General features: G+C 43.2%; 1 protein-coding gene across 2 annotated transcripts in view; it reads left to right on the plus strand.

The window, feature by feature from the left end:
- Positions 1-24,329, plus strand: part of HIBCH (3-hydroxyisobutyryl-CoA hydrolase) — a 150,668-nt gene that overhangs the window by 121,507 nt on the left and 4,832 nt on the right. For both annotated transcript variants that reach the window (XM_068121836.2, XM_078779670.1), the window contains 8 exons: positions 9,872-9,924; positions 10,445-10,523; positions 11,979-12,124; positions 13,419-13,505; positions 13,613-13,671; positions 14,840-14,921; positions 15,112-15,231; positions 18,520-18,553. In XM_068121836.2, the coding sequence (XP_067977937.2) occupies positions 9,872-9,924; positions 10,445-10,523; positions 11,979-12,124; positions 13,419-13,505; positions 13,613-13,671; positions 14,840-14,921; positions 15,112-15,231; positions 18,520-18,553 (660 nt within the window). The remainder of the gene's footprint in view (positions 1-9,871; positions 9,925-10,444; positions 10,524-11,978; positions 12,125-13,418; positions 13,506-13,612; positions 13,672-14,839; positions 14,922-15,111; positions 15,232-18,519; positions 18,554-24,329) is intronic.

Below are 24,329 nucleotides of genomic sequence, written 5' to 3' on the forward strand. Positions count from 1 at the left end.
GCCCAAAATGCAGTTGGCCATCGAAATGAAATGAAAGGGGACCTATTCTTATTTCACTCGGTGCAATGGAGTATTTCAATTAATGGGAGACACAGCCTTACCCTAAGACACATAATAAGATATAAGCTACTGAACAAGGGTTTTATCGGGTCCTGCAATGTGGTGTTTATGGAATAACTACCGAGACGCCCTTTTTATCTTTACACAACTCCGGAGGCAGGAGGCGCAGAATAAACAATCTATATTATAATAGCCGTAGATGATTCTGTCTGTCTGTCTGTCTATCTGTTGGGTGTCTGTCCGGGGTGTGGCTTACTCGGTTTGCAGAGTAGCTCCACCCATAGCTCCACCCATTCTGGGAGTGGCTATAAACAAATATCCACCATTTTATTAACTCGCATAGCTTTGAGTCCTGTTTTGTAGGCCCGTGGTGTCTTGCTCTCCCCCAGTTTTATTTCAAATCAAATTCGATAAATCATTTCATTTTTCACAGTCGCTAACATAGTTTTAGACTCGGTTGAAAAAAAACGGGAAGAAAATCCGATGAAAGTTGCCGTTTATAGAACGAAATGAATTCTCAAAGGCCTGTAACTTCAAGGCCATTGAGTCTCTCTCACGCCTTTATCTCCAATCTAACTCACCATATGATTTCATTTTTATCGATGGTTTTACTTTTAGACTCGGTGTCAGCAATAATTGAGAACAATCCACACACGCGGGAAAATGCAGAGATATATTTTTTAAAATCGCGTCATGGTGTATCATACACCGCCCAACATGACACCGCCGGCAATGTGTCGATATATATTAAAAATTCGCTTTTGCTTTTCCGTTATGATATATTACTATTTCGTTTGATGATAGTCGTCACAAAAACGTCAACAATGATGCCGACATATATTTCTTCGTTTTTATTTCATTCAACATATTAGCCGGAAGTAAAATATGTTTCAGGAAATTACCGAGAGATATTTCTTCGTTTTTTTTATTAGTTATGTGCGCATACACTTTAAATAGGTTTATTTGAAATCTTTAATTTTCCACAAACATTCCACACACGCGGGAAAATGCAGAGATATATTTTTTAAAATCGCGTCATGGTGTATCATACACCGCCCAACATGACACCGACGGCAATGTGTCGATATCTATTTTAAATTCGATATATCATTTCATTTTTCACAGTCGCTAACATAGTTTTAGACTCGGTTGAAAAAAAACGAGAAGAAAATCCGATGAAAGTTGCCGTTTATAGAACGAAATGAATTCTCAAATGCCTGTAACTTCAAGGCCATTGAGTCTCTCTCACGCCTTTATCTCCAATCTAACTCACCATATGATTTCATTTTTATCGATGGTTTTAGAGTCGGTGTCAGCAATAATTGAGAACATTCCACACACGCGGGAAAATGCAGATATATTTTTTTAAATCGCGTCATGGTGTATCATACACCGCCTAACATGACACCGACGGCAACGTGTCGATACATATTAAAAATTCGATATATCATTTCATTTTTCACAGTCGCTAACATAGTTTTCGACTCGGTTGAAAAAAAACGGGAAGGAAATCCAATGAAAGTTGCCGTTTATAGAACGAAATGAATTCTCAAACGCCTGTAACTTCAACTTCAAGGCCATTGAGTCTCTCTCACGCCTTTATCTCCAATCTAACTCACCATATGATTTCATTTTTATCGATGGTTTTGGACTCGGTGTCAGCAATAATTGAGAACATTCCACACACGCGGGAAAATGCAGAGATATATTTTTAAAAATCGCGTCATGGTGTATCATACACCGCCCAACATGACACCGACGGCAACGTGTCGATATATATTAAAAATTCGCTTTTGCTTTTCCGTTAAGATATATTACTTTTTCGTTTGATGACAGTCGTCACAAAAACGTCAACAATGATGCCGACATATATTTCTTCGTTTTTATTTAATTCAACATTATTAGCCGGAAGTAAAATATGTTTCAGGAAATTACCGAGAGATATTTCTTCGTTTTTTAAAATTAGTTATGTGCGAATACACTTTAAATAGGTTTATTTGAAATCTTTAATTTTCCACAATATAATTTACTTGCCATTTATCATTTGATGATTACGAGACAAATTCCTCTTGAGGATCGTGACAATTCATGCGCTGCGTGGAAACTTCTATTTCCAAAATGAATGAGACGATCGATGAAGAACGCAGACTTGAACAGGATGCAGCAAGAAAACGAATGAGACGGGCGAACGAGTCCATCGACGAACGTCAATGCAAACTTGCGGGGTCACCCGTGGGAATCCCACGGGCATGGATGTGTGTGACATTTCGACATATTGAGTTAGATGCTGCACATTCATTTTTACAAAATGGTTACTGGCAAGTCATCAGATCCAGAAATGGTGTAAAAACCACCGTTTAGAGGCCATTTTTCCCCGCAAAGCGGGGGTTGGCCTTTTCGGGGACCGTGGTAGTTGTTGTTTTTTTGTCCCCTTTTTGAAGCAATGTTTTACGGCCGGATGCCCTTCCTGACGCCAACCCTTTTTGCCGCCTTCAACGACAAACAGGGAATTACCAGTGAACTGGTACTCAATTAGCCGACCTCGGAAGGATGACAGGCTGAGTCAACCCCCCTGGCATTAATTCGGCGATCGACCGAGTTTCGAACCCAGGATCCTAAGCCGGCACCCTAGCCGCTAGCCCAACACCAGAAATGGTGTCATGAACACAATTTATTTACGCACAAGCACAAAAGCAAGACGGGCCGATTTCCGATTCCGACGGGCCGACGGGCGAGACGGGCCGATTTCCGATTCCGACGGGCCGATTTGGAGCAAGAAAAAGAACGAGACGGGAGAAAAAGGAGAGAAACGAGACGGGGAAAGCCGATTGGAGAGGCGAGTGAGGCGCGATTGGAGAGGAGTGTGAGGCGCGATTGGAGAGGAGTGTGAGGCACGATTGGAGAGGAGTGTGAGGCGTGATTGGAGAGGAGTGTGAGGCACGATTGGAGAGGAGTGTGAGGCACGATTGGAGAGGAGTGATTGGAGGGGAGTGTGAGGCACGATTGGAGAGGAGTGTGAGGCACGATTGGAGAGGAGTGTGAGGCGCGATTGGAGAGGAGTGTGAGGCGCGATTGGAGAGGAGTGTGAGGCGCGATTGGAGAGGCGTGTGAAGGATTGGAGAGGAGAGGAGTGTGAGGGATTGGAGAGGTGAGGGATTGGAAAGGAGAGGGATGTGAGGGTTTGGAGAGGAGAGGAGTGCTAGGTGGAGAGAGAAGAGTGTCAGGTGGAGACAGGAGAGTGTCAGGTGGAGACAGGAGAGTGTCAGGTGGAGAGGAGTGAGGGGTCACATATTATGTGAAATAACTAAATTCACACCATTTCTGGATCTGATGACTTGCCAGTAACCATTTTGTAAAAATGAATGTGCAGCATATAACTCAATATGTCGAAATGTCACACACATCCATGCCCGTGGGATTCCCACGGGTGACCCCGCTAGTAATAATAATAAAGCACACAATAAAAAAAATACAGTCCTCATATCCGCAACAATATATATACTAGACGACCCATGACCCATTGGGTCAATGTCAGTTTGAATAGATATGAGAATAGAACTAAAGCGAACGCTGGACATCATCAGGGAGATTATTTGGGCCAGCAAGCCATAAGGCTCACCTCTCCAGCGTTCTAAATCACTTACCTGTGACACGTGATTTCGGCCCTTATCTCCGATCACGTTTTTTTTTTGTTGTTTTTTTAGAAAAAACACGCGACCCGTGGACTACCACGATTTTGTTGTCAGAGGACACTTCTGATGACGATGGTCTTTGTCGACGATCCTCCATTTACATAAACTCGCACGTTCTCTTTCCTCTTCCCTCGACTGAGCGCCACATACAGCTGACCATGCTGGAAGACCGGTTTCTCCAGGTAGACCAGCACATTCTCCATAGTTTGCCCTTGCGCCTTATGGATCGTCATTGCGAAGCAGGATTGTATGGGGAACTGGCAGCGCTGCAAAGGGATATCCTCAGCTTCCGACAGATTTAGTCGGATCCGAGGGAGCATTACAGTTTCGCCTTCAAACGTTGAACTTATGATCCTCGCAACTATAATATTTCGAAGCATGTCCTCAACAATCATGCGCGTCCCGTTGCAAAGTTTCGGAGGGTCCAAGTTCCGCATCAAATTGATAGGGGATCCTTTTTTGAGTTTGAGGTTGTGCGGCGGAAATCCCGAGACTTCAACGGAATCTAGGAATTCCGTTGGGAAGTGCGTCGCATCAGTACCCTCAGTCACACTGTTGAACGCAGCATACTCCTTGCTAGCACCAGGGAACCTTGTGATGCATCTTGAATTGATGTTTCGCATCATATCGTTGAGGGGCACTAATATAGACCTTGCTGAAAAAACCTCCATCGGATTGGCGAATGATGGATATATGGTATCGATGCACTCATCGAGCCCACTCGCTGTCAGCAGTATATCCTCTGGCAAATCTATCTCATCATCCGCATTTTTCTCGATTCTATCCTCGCCGATGTCGAGCAAAAATCTTGAAAACTGCCCACTTCCGTCGGTCAGTCGCATATTAGTTCTCAAGTGAAACATTCCAAAGCTCTGCCATAAGTAGGACTTCTTTATGCACGCATTCTCAACATCAGCATCACACCCTCTTTTCACCACGGGCAGAAGTTGACGGAAATCACCACAGCATATCGTCAAGATCCCTCCAAAAGGCTCGTCTTTGTCACATACATCACGCAACGTGCGATCCACAGCCTCGAAACTCTCTCTCCTGATCATAGGACACTCATCCCACACGATGAGTTTTGTACTTCGAAAGAGGTCTGCGATAGTGGAATTTTTATCGATGTTGCATACGCCATCTTCCCTCGGTGTCAGAGGGATTTGGAAACTTGAGTGCGCTGTTCTTCCACCAGGCATGAGGGTAGCAGCTATACCAGATGAGGCCACCGCAAGGGCAACTTCTCCACTCGCTCTCACTTTAGAGAGAATCAGGTTAATAAGAAACGTCTTCCCTGTGCCTCCAGGCGCGTCAATGAAAATCATTGATGACTGATTCGTGCGGATGTTGCTATTCGCGTCCATAGACGTGAGGTGTGATTCGTTGTCCGCGTCCGTAGCGCCGTCAGAGGGTTGATACGACATTCTTCCTGCAAATAGTATTGTGTTTGTGCTATCGTTTTGCCGATCATCAAATGACAAATAAATTACATTGTGAAAATTAAAGATTTCAAATAAACCTATTTAAAGTGTATGCGCATATAAATAATAAAAAAAATCGAAGAAATATCTCTCGGTAATTTTCTGAAACATATTTTACTTCCGGGTAATAATGTTGAATGAAATAACGAAGATATATACTGTATGCCTGTTATTTTAGGCGGTGTATTTTCGTATATCAACGTGGCGCGATTTTTTAAATATATCTCTGCAATTTCCCGTGTGTGCGTGAATGTTCTCAATTATTTCTTTTACCGAGTCTAAAACCATCGATAAAAATGAAATCAGATGGCGAGTTAGATTGAAGATAAAGGCGTGAGACAGACTCAATGGCCTTGAAGATACAAGCCTTTCAGAATTCATTTCGTTCTATAAACGGAAACTTTCATCGGATTTTCTTCCCGTTTTTTTTCAACCGAGTCTAAAACTATGTTAGCGACTGTGAAAAATGAAATGATATATCGAATTTGATTTGAAATAAAACTGAGAGAGAGAGCAAGACACCACGGGCCTACAAAACAGGCCTCAAAGCTATGCGAGTTAATAAAATGGTGGATATTACTACTCTCTCAAAGGGGTAAGCCACGCCCCCGGACCGATCGAATGTTACACACAAACACGCAAGATTTCAATTTTATAATTATATATAGATATATAGATATATAGCTATAGATATATATATATATATATATATATATATATATATATATATATATATATATATATATATATATATATATATATATATATATATATATATATACATACATACAGTGAAACCTTGACTGACGAGTGCACCAACTTACGAGTTTTCCGAGATACGAGCCGTCGCTCGGGCGGTTTTTTGCTTTGAGATGCGAGCCGAGATCTGAGTTACGAGCTTACGCCACCCGCCACCAGGTGGGTTCCGGTCACGTGGTTATCTTGCCGTGCAAGCATCTCTGCCGTATATCGCTGCTGCTTTGTTTTCGCATTTTGGTTATTTTGGAGCTTACGCCACCCGCCACCAGGTGGGTTCCGGTCACGTGGTTATCTTGCCGTGCAAGCAGCTCTGCCGTATATCGCTGCTGCTTTGTTTTCGCATTTTGGTTATTTTGGAAAATTTCTTAGTTTTAACCATGGGTCCTAAGAAATTGAGTGCCAAGGGCAGTACTGAGAAGAAGAAGAGGATGATGTGCTTGGATATAAAACACGCAATCATCGAACAACATGAGCGAGGTGTGCGTGTTGTCGACTTGGCGAGGCAGTACGATCGTAGTACTTCTACGATATGTACGATTTTGAAGCAGAAGCAGTCAATAAAGGCTATAACGCCAGCCAAGGGCGTTACGATTATTTCAAAGCTCTGGACCTCTGTCCATGAAGAGATGGAGAAGTTGTTGTTTGTGTGGTTGACGGAGAAGCAGCTCGCAGGAGATACCGTGACCGAGAGCATCATGTGTGAGAAGGCCCGAGACATTTACGGGGATTTGGTGCAGCAGACGGCGGGAACATCAACGGACAAGGCATCGGAAGTCATTCAAAGCCAGTCGGGGATGGTTTGATAATTTTAAGAAGAGGACCGGCATTCACTCCGTCGTCAGGCATGGTGAGGCAGCAAGCTCGGATGTGAAGGCAGCTGAAGATTTTATTATAACTTTTGCCAAACTGATAGAAGCTGAAGGATACATCCCCCAGCAAATCTTCAACTGTGACGAGACAGGGCTCTTCTGGAAAAAGATGCCGAGGAGGACGTATATAACGGCAGAGGAGAAGAGCATGCCAGGCCACAACTTGTTCAGAGTGCCGGCGATAGCTCGCCTTCTCTTTGTGGAAGACACGGTGATTTTTTTATTTTTTTTATTTTTTTTTTGTATACAAGATCGAGGCTCGTGAAAGAGCTAACATTAATCACACAAAAAGACAAACCGACACACAAAACACAAAAAACAAGGGGAGCGGCAGACAATATGGGGAGAGAGGGGGAAGGACACAAACACAACATTTGAGAGCAGGGACATCGGGAGGACTTGGGGGGAGGTGGGAGAGGAATAAAACATATGAACACTGCAAGGACTCTGGGGTGAATTACCGGGGGTAGAAAATATCAAGGTTTTCGATGGGTCATTGATGAGGTCATTTCGATGAGGTCATTGATGAAGACCAAAAATAGCACAGGGCCCAGAACACTACCAGAACACTACACAGATCCTCATTTCGATGAGGTCATTGATGAAGACCAGAAATAGCACAGGGCCCAGAACACTACACAGATCCTTAACATCCAACAACTAATGGGACGCAAACGGGGCGCCCAGTTTAGCGGTACACACATTGATGAATCACCCTGCCTGTGAAACACCGACATGACAGGTTATAGCTGGGTCGGGATTCAAACCCAGGCTGGACAGTTTAGAGTCAAGTGTGCGTACCTCCAGTCCAGGCCATCCTGCCAACTTGTATGCTGCATACAGGTGAAATATAAAGCGCGAGATATTTTTATATATACTGTATATTTAAAAAAAAATTGGTGTGGTTTTTGGCGGGCTGGAACGGATTAATAGCATTTCAATGCATTTTAATGGGGAAATTTGATTTGAGAAACGAGCAAATTGAGTTACGAGCTCGGTCACAGAACGAATTAAACTCGTAAGTCAAGGTTTCACTGTATATATATACACACACACATACATACATACATACATACATACATACATACATATATACATACATATTGTGCACATGTTGTATTGCTTACACACATTGTGTGTGACTTGTGCGGTAGCGTGTTTTGTGCATGTCTTGTGCGTGACATGTTTCATGCACGCACACACACACACACACACACACACACACACACACACACACACAGATGTGTGTGTGTGTGTGTGTGTGCATGTATATATATATATATATATATATATATGTACTTATACATACATGCACAGTGCACACGTGATACTTTAAGACCTGGGGGGGCTCCTTTCCACCTTCTGAAACCCGCATATGGAGATAACAACCAACGATACACAAACACACTCACTGACACACATTGACACACACACACACACACACACACACACACACACACATTGATGTGCATAACACACACACACACACACACATTGGTGTACACAATCACACACACACACACACACATTGATGTACACAAACACAGAGACACACACACACACACATTGATGCACACAAACACACAAGCACACACGTACGTGATTGTAAAACGCTATCTCCCGCTGTGTAGGGGACAGGCTAATAATGGTAGGCCAAAAAAAACCTCAGACTCGGTGGTGGTCTCGTTTGCCTCCGCTCCAAGTCTACGAGGTTGGCGGTTCAAACCCTGGCCAAATCATGGCAAAGACTTAAAAAATGGTACATGCTGCTTCCTTGCTTGACATTCAGCATTTAAAAGGACAAGTGCAAGGACAATCCCAATAAGTTGGCATCCATGGAGAAGAGGAAATACCCTGCTGAGCATGGTGAGAAAGGGTGCGTCATTGTTGTGATGTCGCTGGTTATCGGAGTACCCTGGGAAGTGACGTCACTTCCCCCAAGCTCCAGTGGCTGTGTTTGTCTTGTCTAACAGTCCTGTGTTGTGTCTCGTGTATTTGTCTGTGTGTCCATATGTGTGTGTGGCAGCTCGGCTTCTAGCCTTAATTACTGTTAAAAAACCCCATAGATGATATGGAGAATGTATGGTTGTGCTGCTTTCATTTATCTGCATTGCTGATTAAGCCACCTGTACCTACCACGCACAATGTGCTGTGGAAAAGAGCTATACAACTTCCTAAATCTTCAAGAAAACGTAATTTTATCCTTCCTGATCATTTTGATACAATTTTGACAACATTATGATGACAAACATTGATGGGCCATAAGGGTCTGTAAAGAAGAACGCGTCGCTTTATCACCGCTTGTCAAAATCACCTTCAACTTCATCAAGTAATTAGTCCCAACTACCTGAAGGCTTAGAAAGCAGTGTACTGTACTTCTTTTCATTACCTCCGTCCACCTTCTTATGTTTTTACCCCATCTGTTTGTTTGTCTGTTTTTGAACAGGACATCTTAAAAAGTTGTGGGCGGATTCGGACGAAATTTGGTGGAGATGTTAGGGATGCGACAAGGACGAACTGATTCGATTTTGGTGTAAATCCGGATCCGGATCCGGTCTTTCAGTGGATACAAAACTTAAACTTTTCAGCCTGGCAGAGGTTTGTGCTCATTGTGATTCTTCACCATTGAGAAATTGGTCCAAAACTATATATAGCACGATATCTCAAAAGGTTATGGACAGATTCGGACGAAACTTGGTGGAAGAGTTGGTTCGGTGACGAGAACAAGCCAATTGGATGTTGGTTCAGGTCCGAATCCAGATCCGGTCTTTCAGTGGATACAAAACTTAAACTTTTCAGCCTGGCGGAGGTTTGTGCTCTACCGATGGCTGTTCTAGTTACATCCAGTATAATATATAACGTACAATCTGTAAGTCAGTCAGAGTGAAAATATGCAAAACTTTTGACCTTTAGTAACAGTCATGTCATATTATATGCACATGTGATGACCAAAAATGAGGAATTTTGATTGGAGGGTGTATTTCAGACATCTTTACCAATGTGTTTGCAGCAACCTGCAAGATTCCTTACATTGCACTCATTGATGGGATCACCATGGGAGGGGTGAGTTTTTTTTTTCTTCTTCTTCTTCAATTTCACATTAACATTTTACCCCTCTTTCACATGAGAAACTCATACCTGCATCAGCTCAGGCCCATGGTAGCCAAGTTTCCCCATGATTAATTTCTCAGGTCGGGTCTCAGGCATCTGATCAGACAATTTTAGGATCAGGGTACCCAATGAAATTTGAAGGGAGCAGGCTGTAATTTTGGTCCTAGTGGAAGTATTTGTGTTTTTTATGCAAGCTGAATGTTGCTATTCTTTGATGTTTGAAAGAAAAAAGGATTCGCTTTTACTAAAAAAGGTCAATCCTTATGAACAATGCGTTTTTGGTTAAGAAACAATATGGAGAAAATATGTTTTTAAATGGTGAGATTATTTCACAAGAGAAAAGCAACTCCAGATTAACCTGAGTCAAGCAGAAACACACATCCTGGCATATTTCAATTTGGTGCAGAATGTGAAATATATTTCAGAAAAGTGTTTATTCCCAAGGATTATTGCCACTGTACGTGCCTTGCAGGGTGTTGGCCTGTCTGTCCACGGCTCGTTTCGAGTTGCCACTGAACGAACCCTCTTTGCTATGCCAGAAACTGCCATCGGTGAGGATACGAATCTGTCTAAGGTTGTGGTGAAATAGGTGTAGTTTGACGTGTTTAACTGATAGACGATTTGATATTGTATGGTGAACTTGAAGCTTGTGGAAAAGGTAGTAGACAAACATGATGTGAACCCACGTTTGGGGAAACTCTCGTCTATCATTGTGGATCGATCGATCAAAGGAGTGTCACAATCCCGTGACATCCAGCATCGCCTCCTCCACCACTACCACCACCCCTGACCTTCGACCTTTCATATCAATAAATCAACAGAGTGAAACAATGATTTTCCAAGGGATTCAATTACAGATCTTAAGTGCATCATCTTCATGTTTGTACAGAGCAAAACAAACTCAATATCAGGGTTTCTCCAAACTCCTGATGCCCCCAACAGCAGTATTCGGTGCTATCACGTTGTAAGACTTCTGCATCATGTCGTGTGTTCATTGGACCACTTTTGAGTTATCTAGTCTATGTTTGTGATTGTTGCCACTTGCTCACGAAATGCAGGGTTAAGCAATCGGTCGCATTTCATTTTGTTAAGAGCGTACATCGAAAACCGTTCAACAGAGGAAATTTAAACTCTACCACATGTTACATGACCATTTGATTATAGCGCATATTGAGTGTACATCAAAAACCGTTCAACAGAGGAAATTGAAACTGTACCACATGTTATATGACCATTTGATTTAGCGGATATTGAGCATACATCAAAACCCGTGCGAAATTAGAATTATTGTAATCACTTCAGCCTTGCTCGGTTGGTGAAAAAGAGTGAAGTAGAAGGAGTATAATTTGGCATTTTAACGATCTCCCGATTTATACTTTAGCAATCTATTCTGGCGTCTTTATCAGCCTTGGTAGTTGTGAAAACACTCCAACAAGAATAAAGCAACTTGGTAAAGGATTATGAATGTACTCTATAGCAGACTTTTCAAAGTGTAATTTGTACACTTTTACCTCAGAAGTACAAATTTGTAAGACTGTGTGGGTTAAGTATTCTATGAATACCATATAGTTATTGTTAGTTATCTAGTTCATGACCACACACTTGATTACCTGAGTTAATCTTTTTATTAACATATCTTTCCTCTGATGGAATAAGAATTGTGTGAATGAAAGTTGAACCTCGTCACATTATTTTGCAGCATTTGGACAATGGATTGATAACCAAGAGGGATTTAAAAAAAATAGAAATAAATAAGTTTGGCTGTTTCTGGTGATTATGTCGATGAAAAAAAAGTATTGTAATTTCATCTATTTCGATTTTCTTTTTGTGTTCCGCTGTTGAATGGTTGGTTTGTTATGCTGGTTTACATACCCCTCGTACCTAAACTGGCATATGAGCAATGTTTTTCCTTAAATCTACTTTAAGCCGATGTTCAACTTCCACTCCCATCCTGTATCCCAATGCCCTCTCCCCAAACTCCTAACCCCACCCCAACCTCATTCTAGGCCTATTCCCAGATGTTGGGGGTGGATATTTCTTGCCACGGCTCCAAGGAAAACTTGGCTTGTACCTTGCACTTACCGGATTCCAGCTGAAAGGGAAGGATGTGCAACACGCTGGTGTGGCCACACACTTTGTGGAATCAGCACAAGTAAATGGCCTTTTGTTGTTGTTATTATCATTATTTGCCTTGATTATATTCGCTTTATTGCTATTTTGGATAAACCTTGCAGAAGGACATTGACCTCAGTGAGGTGAGTACAGCAAAAGATGATGGAAGTTGAGATGTTAGGATGATAGATAGCATGTTTGGGTTGAAAAACCCAAGATTGATCTTCCTTGTCTAATATCATGCTTGTTGTACTGTATCTAACTTTCTGGCTGCTTTGGAAGTCAACATGCCCTCTTGTTTGGTCATGCTTGTACCCGCAAGATGTGCCATACTCCTTCCAATGAAGGCATTTCTGGGTTTTGTGGCACTTAAGCTGCTTAATGTTGGAGTCGAATAGTCAGATTTATATTTCCTCTCGTATACTGAAAATAACAATCAGGGTTGCTTTGGGGTGGTTTTACTTGGGGCGTTCATAAAGTTGTATGAACGAGATGTTTACAATAGTCCAAGAAGCACCAAAGGGTGCCCTATAATGAGGTGTATATAAATAAATAGTACATTTATATGTTTTTCTTTGCTAATTTTGTTTGCTTTGCTATTGCTAATTGTATGTACTTGTACTTATTCGAAAGAACCTTGGCGTGTCATGCACAATTGCAAGCATCTCACTTGTGCCTCTTTTCTAGTACCCTTTGTGCATGGATCATAGTCAACATAATCATCTTGTACCATGCTCGAAATTGTGCGTCAGTGATGCCGAAGCAGTGCATTGGCATGGGGTGGGGAGGATTACAATATTGGATGGGTCGCCACTCCGACGCAGGACACTCGACTGGGTGTGCTGAAACTTGGAATTTGTCCAGGGTGCCAACGACAGCTCCACCTACTCTTCGCAAAGGACACAGTGGGATCTTTAACCTCCACCAACTAATGCTTGCAGATGGGATGCCCAGTTTAACACCCATCCGAGGGATGGCACACATGTCGATGAATCACCCTGCATGCGAAAAACCAGGCCAACAGTTTATAGCTAGGCCGAGATTTAAAAAAAACCCAGGCTAGATAGCTCAGAGGCGAGTGTGAATACCTCCAGGCCATCCCGTGTCAGTCCCCTTGCATGTGGATGGACTATAAGAAAAACATTGACTAAAAATCCAAAACGCTGTAAATACATCTTTGATTTTCTTTGCATGTTTGCATTGTAGTCCTAAATTTTTGTCCTCTTCTCCACCCCTTCTCCTCCTTCCTCCCCTCCCAACCCCCACTGGCCAGGCTGATGGGCAATATTTATATGTGTATTTTACTTGCATTGCTGCTTGTGTCTCTTCTTCAGCTTCCTTCCCTGGAGAAGGACCTCATTTCTCTATCCTCACCATCTTTCCAAGATGTGGCAGATCTCATCGACTCCTACCATTCCATGGTTTGCCTCCTTCCCTATTCAGTGATGTTACAGTTGGCACACACGGTTCTATTGCGAAGGCTGAAATTTGGCTCTTATTCTCTGATACCTTTCGGATTGCCTTGCAGAGCAAAACCGGAAGAACCAATTCCTTCGTTCTTGCAGAACAAATGGAAAAAATTAACTGGTAAAGTGCTATCTATCTATAATTCCACTAATCTCTGTGTGTATGTTTGTTTGTTTGTTTGTTTGTCTGTGACCGCTGTTTCTCGACAACTACCGGTCCGATATACTTGAAACTTGCCAGGTATATTGCTGGGGACCCGAGGATGTGCCTTTTCAAGGTTTCATATTAATCGGACAATTACTTACCGAGCTATGTCCAAAAAACGATTCAACCAATCAGAGAGCAGCGAGCTATCGCGTGTGCCGAACGTGGCGAACACACTCTGCCTCGGATGGCACATTTGAGAGCGTATTCATTTATTTCCCGTCGGCAAACTATGTTGCCGTTAAACTATGTTTTAAAACTAATTAAAACTAATTTGCGATTCATCGTAACTGCGATTTGCGACCTTCCGGACAGTGAGGACTGCACTTCCGGCATCCAATCACAGAACGCGTTATTGCGTAGGCGTGACCGATGTGAGAGCGAGCTGATGCTGAGCCCAGCGCGTGCGCCATTACGGTACGTAATTCGATTTCTTCCGGAGAAAATAATAATTTCTCAATTTCTTATGCGCATTATTTCTCCCAATTCAGTCAGAGCGAAGGGCGGAAGCGAAGAGCGTTGTTTTTTTTGTTTACGGGCGTACGGGCGGGGTAGAGCGTACGGGTAGCGTTTTTTTTTTTTTTTGGCACATTTGAGAGCGTATTCATTTATTTCACGTTGGCAAACTATGTTGCCGCTATGTTGGCGTTAAACTATGTTTTAAAACTAATTAAAACTAATTTGCGATTCTGTCGCTTTCCTGCGCATTTGTGCACGCTATGGCGATTTCTTTACCAAACTCCGCTAGCCGTTAGCTTTGGACCAAACCATTTCATGTAAATAGAGGGGGGGGATTGTCACCGTACTCGCAAGCCGTTAGCTTTGGACCAAACCATTGCATGTAAATAGAGGGGGGGGGGATATACTTTTAGATATATATATAGTACGGGCATGCCCTAGTGAGTGTAATGATCAGAATATGTTTTGGCACATTTCTTATAAAAAGCTCTTCATTGTTGTTATTATTTGAAAACGAATTTCTTCTCTGGACTTTTGCTTGAATGATTTGTTGTGCAGTTAAAAATCTGTGGCTTTATACTTTATTTTGTTAAACAAGAATGTAAAAAATTGTCTTTTTTTCCAGCCTTTTTTCTGCCTCCACCATGGAAGAGATTATGTCGAACCTGGAGAAGGACGGTAGTGCATGGTCGCAAAAACAGCTGCAGGTCAGATGGGTATGACGGTAGAATGGCTGGGGGGTTGAAAGCATAATGTAGTTTTGGGGGGAAAAAAGGGTCACTGCATTACGTAGGTTCTGATGTACACTCTTACTAAGTTGTCTTACACATTGTCTTTTGCAACACCTGCCAACTTCCTTTCTCCCACCTCCCTTCTACAATTCTTCTCTTGTCAAAGACACTTCGTAAGATGTCTCCAACATCACTCAAGATAACCTTGCGGCAGCTTCAAGATGGAGCTTCCAGGGAAATTGCTGCCTCATTTGTAATGGAGTACCGCATGAGCCAGGCTTGCATGGTGAGCATTTTTCACCACCTTATCTTTAGCTTATTGTATTGGTGATTTGGGGCTGACTAGATGGATCAGAGGTACAATGCTTGCGTCGGAGCTGTCGAGGTTTAGGTTCAATACCAAACTCGATTATAAACTGTCATTCTGTTGTTTCACAGGCAGGGCATTTCATTTTCTTTCTTTACAGTGTCGAGGCTCATGAAAGGGCAAGGTGACCGAGGTTTTGGGTGGAGTTTTGGGGTAGTGGGGCAACAGTTGGACGCTGCAAGGGAATGAACAAACGGGAAAATAAAAGAGTAGAGAGGGAAAGATTCATTGAAACCTGCAAGCAAAAGGGTTGCATTAGGAAGGGTTAATGGGGCTATAAATTATTATTGTGGTGGAACAGCTTGAGGAAGGCTGTTCAGCAAATGGGAGAAGCAAGGAACAAAAAAGGCCCTCTTCCAGTGGACCATGGAAATTGATAGATAGGTTAATTTAACAATCTTTCCAGAGTGACACTGTGAGATTGTCCAAGATTGAAATACATGTTCCATTTATCAGACGGCATCTAATCATTTCCAGATCTACAGACTGACACAGCTGCTGTCTGACTATTGGTGGGATTGGGTACTGTGTGACACAATGTGGAATCATCTGTAAAAGAAAGATAAGAAGGTTCGGTTCTCCAGAGCATCGGATGTCATTTATGGATATGAAGAAGAGGATTGGGCCCAATGCACTTGCTTGGGCACTTCAGGCTCCACTGAGAGCAGCGAGGAGAGGAGAGGGTTCCATTGTAATACGAGCTCCCTTACAAGGGAATTCAAGCCTGTGCAATGGTCGCTAACCTTGTTACCTATGGTTCTTTGTCCATGCGCTATCCTTTTTAAATGTTTCGTGTCAAACAAAGAAGCTGCGCATACCATTTCTGCCTCCAGCACCAAAGGTGGATGGAGGTTTTATTTTCACCCATTTGTCTGTATGTTTGTGGCGTGCTGTTTCGGTGTCGTTGAAGGTGTATGCTGCATGTGTGAGAAGTGTTATGATTTATGGGAGCGAGACATGGGTAATGAACGTAGAGCAGCAACGAAGGCTGGAAAGGGTGGAAATGCGAATGGTTCGGTGGATGTGCGGAGTATCGTTGAGAGAGAGGAAGACAAATGATGAATTGCGAAAGATGATGGGAATAGAGCCTGTGATGGATGCTGTGAAGAGAAACAGGTTGAGATGGTTTGGTCATGTGTTGAGGAAGGATGAAAGTGACTGGTTGAGAAGAGTGATGGAAATGAATGTAGAAGGGAGTAGAGGACGGGGAAGACCGAGAAAGACTTGGCTAAAGATGGTGGAAGAAGAAATGCGGGCAAGGGGGTTAACAAGGGGAGATGTAGAAAATAGGGCAAAATGGAGAAGATCGTCATGGGGACCGCAAGGCTAACCCCCGCTCTTGCAGGGAAAATGGCCTTAAAATGCATGTTGTTGTTGTTGTCTGTATGTCTGTGAGCAGAATATCTCAACAAGTTATGGATGGATTTGGACAAAGCTTGGTTGACAGGTTGAGTGTGTGCCAAGGATGAATCGATTCGATTTTGGTGAAGATACAGATACTATAGTTTTTAAAGTGATTCTTCACCATTGAGAGAGTGGTTCACAGCACGTGAGTGGAGAAAGTCAGAAATCCAGGAATGATGGTTGCCTTGTATCTGGAAAGCAAAGCAGGATGCCAGAGTCAAATGTCCGATATATGTCCAGAGAGGCAGTCCTGACATCTTGTCTTAGATTTGGGGCATATAGCCATTTTAGAGAGAGAGAGAGAGAGAGAGAGAGAGAGAGAGAGAGAGAGAGAGAGAGAGAGAGAGAGAGAAGAGAGAAGAGAGAAGAGAGAAGAGAGAAGAGAGAAGAGAGAGAAGAGAGAAAGAGAAAAAAAGAGAAAGAAAGAGAAAAAAAAGAGAGAAAGAAAAAGGAAGGAAGAGAGAGAGGAAGCAGCAGCATATCAAGAGTTGAATGACCATGATGGAATGAAAACCAATGGTCAGATTAAATTGTGTAAAAACAGGAAAGACTTTATATTAGCAATAATGATGGATTCCATGACTTTGCTTAAAATCGGAAGTTCACTGGTCTGAAGAGAAAGAGAAAGAGAAAGAGAAAGAGAAAGAGAAAGAGAAAGAAAGAAAGAAAGAAAGAGAGAAAGAGAAAGAAAGAAAGAGAAAAATGAGAAGCAATAACAACAGCGCAGGATTTGAGAACATGGGCACTGATGCCATCTGAGCTTGTTGAAGAAGCAAGGTCAAGGCTGGACAGAACATTCTCTACCTTTTCATGTGGGAAGAACACACAAAGTCCAGTCCCATTTCGCACATTTTTGGGTTTGAGGGAACGTCTTTTGGTGTGATTAATACAATGGGTGTGTGGGCGTAAGATGTGGCCAGAACTGAATGTTTTGAGTACACGAGTTTAGAGACAAACAAAGAGATAAGATATTCTGCCTTGTATCGGGCAGTCTAAAGAGGTGCCATTTGAGGTGAGGGAGAGAATATGCCAAAGACGGACGTGACAAACTTTGAGGAAGGTGAGTTCAGCCTTGAGATTTGCAAGACGATCTTTTTCTGGCTTGCCGAGCCTTATGGAGCAACCTAAGGCTGCCCTCAAGCAGGTTCCATTTCCCTTTTGATTAAGTACCCTCGTGTGTCGGGAATGTTAAGGTATTTATATTAGTTTTGTCTACTTATGTTTGCTTGTGGATGTTAAATATACGATGTTGAATTTTGAAAAGAGTAGTCCATTGTGTGCTGCATCCTACCCAAGTTTTTAATTCCTCCCTTGGTTGGAGGCTGCTTCAGCATCCCCCTGAAATGAAGAATTGTTTCGGCTAATCCTCAGCTACAGGGATGCTCACTTCCGTTCATGAGCACACTGATGCTTCCACAGGGATACGGGCTTTTACAGCATTGCTTATAAGGGACGAGCAACAACATTGCTTGAAATGACAGGTTTATGAGCTGACTCTCGTCGAGGCTAATTATTGAGTTATGTGCCATCTGAGCTTCGTTGCCTAAAACATTTCGCTATGTGGTTGCCTGCAGAATGTTAATATTGCTTAAGGTGTTGTTGGACTGATATCAGGCCTCCATAAGCCCAATCTAGTTTAGTTGTATTTGGCTTGCGCCTCGTGCAAAAGCACAAGGTAAGAGGGACACTTGAAGTGGTCAAAAGTTCTCCTTGTCCAAACAAGCAATGACTATCATGAATTTGTCCATTTTGAATATTTGACTAAACGGTGAGCAAATGACTTTTTTATTCTTTTTTCCTTAGAGAGGACATGATTTCTTCGAGGGAGTGAGAGCAGGTCAGTAATTTTAAGTGGATTGAATCGCAAAATATTGTTGATTCGTAACATGTTTCTTCTTTCTATGTCGCCGCCGATAAAGTTGCTGGAGGCATTATGTTTTCGGGTTGTCCGTCCTTCCGTCCGTTTGTACGGGCCAAACCTCGTTTTTCTCAGCAACCATATGTCCGATTGAGACGAAACTTTCAGGGTAGGAGTGACACCCATGCAGAATGGTTTTATGATAATTATGACATCATAGGTCACATGGTATGGAAGCCATCTTGGATTAAAAGCAAATAATTAAAAAATATTTCTCGGAAACCGCTGAATGGAAAATTTTGAAACTTGGCACATTGTCAAGTACTCCCAATGGGGAACAAAAGCACGATAATGATGACATCATCGGTGATGTGGTATACCGGCCAAAAATGTTTTAATTGAATTCCTTATCCTAAAAATCTGAAATTGTATGCACATGATCTATGACCCATTTGTATTGAAATATTAAATTTACGAAATCATAGGTCACATGGTTTGGCAGGCATATTGGATTGAAGGAAAATATTAAATAATTATATCTCTGAAACCGCTCACCCTATCGATGCGGAATTTTACAAATATCATCTAAGAGCACTGTTGCATATAGTTTGAAAATGATGTCAAAGGTCACGTGGTTTGGCAGCCATCTTGTATAGAAAAACGAACCTTATCCGATCAACACGAAACTTCATAAACGTGATCCACTACCCATACACATGCAGAGTGATGGCATCTATCCATTGTGGGACTATGCGGAGGCATATTGGCGACACAGTCACATTGTTCTAGTTTAAGTATACAATCTGGGCTCATGGAAGAGCAAGGTGACTGAGGACAAAAAGGAAAAAAATACTGACAGATGAGCAGTCAACAGGCACACGGCAAGCAAGAGAATGAACAAAAACAAAAGGATAGAAAGGGAAACAATACAATACAACAATATACTGGAAAATAAGAGGATTGAGATTCAGAGGGGAGAGGAGTAAATCGAGATAGAAAGGATCATTGGTCGGGATGGATGACATGGTGTTGTGGTGTACCCCCCAACTTGAAGCCCTGGAAAGATGAGTAGGCTTGAACAACCACAGGGCTTCAAATGGGATTGAAGTGAGAGTTGAATGGAAGCCCCTGGACCTGGAAGAAAGAGTGGGAAGTGGAAGAGATCAGTGGTTTCAGATAAGGGGGAAAGGAGGAACGAAAGTGGAGGTGGCCAGGGTTCCATTGATAGCAATGTGGTGCTTGCACGAGTGGAGGTGGTTAGAAATCTCGGTATGAAGTCGGCCTTGTACGACACAGGCAGCGAGGTTGGCGAGTTTGCCATGGCTAAAACCAAATCCAGCAAGTACAATTCTGTCATTGAACGTCTTTAAATCCTTCCTAACATTTATATATTGGTTTGGGGTATTGGTGTTCTCTCAAGATCTCTCTCAGGGTGCATTTTGCCTCCAGCAATGGAATTATAAATACAATACTACGCTCTGAGAACATCTTATTCATTTGGTCTCTAGTCAGAAAACTTTCCTTATGGATTAGCAAGCAGGGTGTCGACACGGTCGGTCAAAGTGGTCCAATTGACTATCCCGAAGGAATGATGTGCCATAGCCCTGACCTTTCAAAACACCTTATTGCCCTGATGTAATCACAATATTAAGCGTTAAGCATTTGCAATAGCAACCTGACATTTACTTTCTGCAACTTCAACCGTTTACCATGGACGCACACAGAAATGAGGTCAAAGCCAGCGCTTTGACAAAAGCAATTAATTTGACTATTGTTCATATACTTACAATCGCTTTACAATGAGCACGCATAGCATGATTAAACCGCATAACTAAGGCCTCGCTTTTTAAGCTTGAATGAGCTGTTGCAGAGCTGTATTACAACAGGCATTTTAACAGGTGAACGACAAATTACACACGACGTCGGTACAAACACAATGGTATCCCAGACCAAATGAAAAACTATGCTTCAGCCCTAGATAGGCTTTGGCAAGACCATTGTAGGCCTGCACAGCAATACCAAAAACCTATCCCATTGCCTAGTCAAATGCAAACATGGGGCAAGGTCCTTCACTAATACATCGATACTCTGTACTGATGACTGCTGTATATTTAAGGTTTTTGTCCCCCGTCACACCGCGGAGCGAAAGGGGGACTATGGTTTTCCCCTCTGTCCGTGTGTCCGTCCATCTGTGTGGGCGTGCGTGCGTGCGGACGTGCATGCAGACGTGCGTGCGTAAGCGAAGGACCGCATTCGAATTTGGTGTGTGAGTGCAGCCCACTTCAAAATTCAAGATGGCCGCCACCATGTATGTCTGATGCCGTGTATGTCTGAACCTTGTGAGTGGAATATCTTGAAAAATAAGCGAAGTACCAACTTCTAATCTGGTGTGTGGGTGTATCTAGGCACAAGGAAGAACGCTATTGAAAATTCGGTCGCCACGTCAAAATCCAAGATGGCTGCCACCATATATGTCTGAACCTTGTGAATGAAATATCTTGAAAAATAAGCGAAGTACCAACTTCTAATCTGGTGTTTGGGTGTATCTAGGCACAAGGAAGAACGCTGTTGAAAATTGGGTCCCACATCAAAATCCAAGATGGCCGCCGCCATGTATGTCTGAACCTTGTGAGCGGAATATCTTGAAAAATAAGTGAAGTACCAACTTCTAATCTGGTGTGTGGGTGTATCTAGGCATAAGGAAGAACGCTATTGAAAATTGGGTCGCCAAGTCGAAATCCAAGATGGCCGCCACCATATATATGCCTGAACCTTGTAAGCGGAATATCTTGAAAAATAAGCGAAGTACCAACTTCTAATCTGATGTGTGGGTGTATCTATGCATAAGGAAGAAGGCTATTGAAAATTGGGTGGCCACCACCATATATATATCTGAACCTTGTGAGCGAAATATCTTGAAAAATAAACGAACTACTAACTTCTAATCTGGTGTGTGAGTGTATCTACGCATAAGGAAGAACGCTATTGAAAATTGGGTCGCTACGTCAAAATCCAAGATGGCCGCCACCATATATATGTCTGAACATTGTGAGCGGAATATCTTGAAAATAAGCGAAGTACCAACTTCTAATCTGGTGTGTGGGTGTATCTAGGCATAAGGAAGAAGGCTATTGAAAATTGGGTGGCCACCACCATATACAGACTTGGCATTTAATATGGAATATTTTTTTTGTGGGGGTGAACTTACTTTTCAAGATGTCTTAGAACCAAAAGTTCATTGGAATTATGTTGAAATTATTCTAGATTTTGTTAATGTGACCTTTAAAAGAAACAAAAACCACATTTGACATTTCGAAACAAATAAATTGATCCTTGAAAGTGATGTAAACTGATATCGAACTCAATTCATGGACAGTACTGTGTTAAACTTCTGTACGTTTTCCAGAAGTATCTCTTTATTTTGCACATTAGCCAAATTTTTTTTATAACAAAAACAAAAGTTAAATTACGACTGGGATTACGGACAGTAAAATTACAGTTCAGTACTTCGTGTAACCCCCACGAGCATTCAGGAGAGCACGTACACGTTGAGGCATGTTGTTCACGAGATTTGCCAAGGTTTGGACAGGAATCGCTTGCCATGCAGTGACAATAGCCTGCTGCAATTCACGCACAGAGGTCGGCTGCTGGTCCAAGTGGTCGAGTTGATGCGTTAATTCTGCCAACAAGTTCTCTATCGGATTCATATCCGGGGACATGGCAGGCCACTCCATATGCTCTACACCACGGTCAGCAAGAAAGTGTTGGATCATGCGAGCACGATGAGGCCGTGCATTGTCATCTTGGAAGACAAAGTTTCCTCGAAAGGCTGCACGAGCAAATGGAAGCAATGTTTCTTCCAGAATGGCTTGCTTGAACTGGTTCAGATTTCCATTCAGAACAACCAGGTCAGTTTTGCCCCCTGTATGAAAAGCAGCCTAAATGGTCACCCCACCATCTCCACCTTGGACTCTTGGCACTATACAATCTTTGTTGTAGGCTTCATGCACTTGTCTGCATACTCGGATGCGGCCATCTTGACGATAGACCAGAAATCTAGACTCGTCACTGAAGATCACGTGATTCCAGTGTCCTGGCTGCCATTGGCGGTGCTCTCTGGCCCACTGCAATCGGCGCTGGCGGTGTTGTCTGGTCAGGCGTGGCTTTCTCAGGGGACGCCTGGCACGATAGCCTGCTTGAACCAGTCGTTGGTTGACTAGCCTTCTGGATAGAGGCACATTTGTCAGTTGCTGCTACTCATCCCTAAGCCGATTAGCTGACTTGGTACGGCCATTGCGGACTAACCGGTGCAGCTGGCGATCATCCCTCCTTGTGGTTCTGCGGGGACGTCCTGGCCTCTGTATTGGAGTCCACCCTCTATATTGGAACACCCTTCTGAGCATTCCGTTTCAGGATCTTTGACACCTGACCTTGAGTGATGCCATACTGCCGAGCAATAGCACGCTGTTTCATGCCGTAATTTCGTAAAGCCACCACTCCATGACAAACAGCATTGTCGAGTTGACGGACCATCTCCAGAGGAAGCGGCAATAACTTTTGGAGACGTGCAGCAGAGTGTTTTCCACTAATACAGAACGCAACAACCCTTGTATACCCGACTGTGAAGCCAATCATCAAATGCACCTGTCCGTACATTTTGCCACGCCACCTGTGATGTAATCCTGTTGTTGACTTCTTGCTGCGACAGACAATCAGTGACATGGTTCTTTTTACAAATAAATCACCAAAGTGTAAAAGAAACTCACCAGATTGATATACTGAGTTAAGAAAGTAAACCCAAGACTTCCGGGTTCGGTTGCGAGAGGACGCTGGCGTTGCATATTCGCCGCTTCTCCGACTGGATGGATGTACAGGGTCTGCTTCTACCTTTCTGACCTGACATCTCACACCTGTCCTGCCTTTTCACACCCGCACGTGCCGCGTGTTCTCCGGCTGGATAACGGAATCTGCTTTTGATGGTACGGAATACGGAATTCGAAAGGCCCGCTCCCGTTGATTGTGGCCGTGGCCTTGTTTGCCGGTGGCCTTGTGGCCTTGTTTGCCGCTGTGGTCTTGATTAGCGGCTGCAGTCGTTTGCCGCTGCGTTTGCCGCTGCGTTTGCCGCTTTGCCTCCTCGACCTTGGCCTCGTACTCGTCCCTTCGCTCCTGCCTGGCATGGCTCTGAAGTACTCCGCCGCAAGGCTTCTTCTGCTCAATACCCGCTCCACCCCATCATGCATCTCTGCCATCAAATCAAATGGACTCCTCCGACGACCCAGGTACATTCACCGTGGCTCCGGTCGCAAGTTTGTTTATTTGCAATCAGGTCACTCCATCCCCGTCCTCTGGTCGGCTCAGCGCACTCTCACTCTTCGTCCCAGCGCACCTGGTCACAGCAACCCACACGATCGCACCTCTTGCCTACGAACCCTGGCTAAATCACCTGAATTCATCCCTGCTGTTCAAAACAACATCAAGCTCACCCTGTTCAACACCCGGTCCCTCAACAATAAATGCCTCATCCTGAACGAATACATCCTGGATAACAAACTGGACTTTCTCTGTCTCACCGAAACCTGGCAACAACCTCTGGACTACTACACACTCAACCTCACCACACCCAATGGATATTCCTACGTCAATAAACCACGCTCGGAGGGCCGAGGTGGTGGAATTGCCGTTATCCACTGTCAAGACATCAAGACCAACCTCATCTCCATCTCATCTGCTCCATCATTTGAACACCTGGCTTTAA

Source organism: Myxine glutinosa, chromosome 1 (assembly GCF_964187855.1).
Source record: "Myxine glutinosa chromosome 1, kmMyxGlut1.1, whole genome shotgun sequence".
Lineage (NCBI taxonomy): Eukaryota > Metazoa > Chordata > Myxini > Myxiniformes > Myxinidae > Myxine > Myxine glutinosa.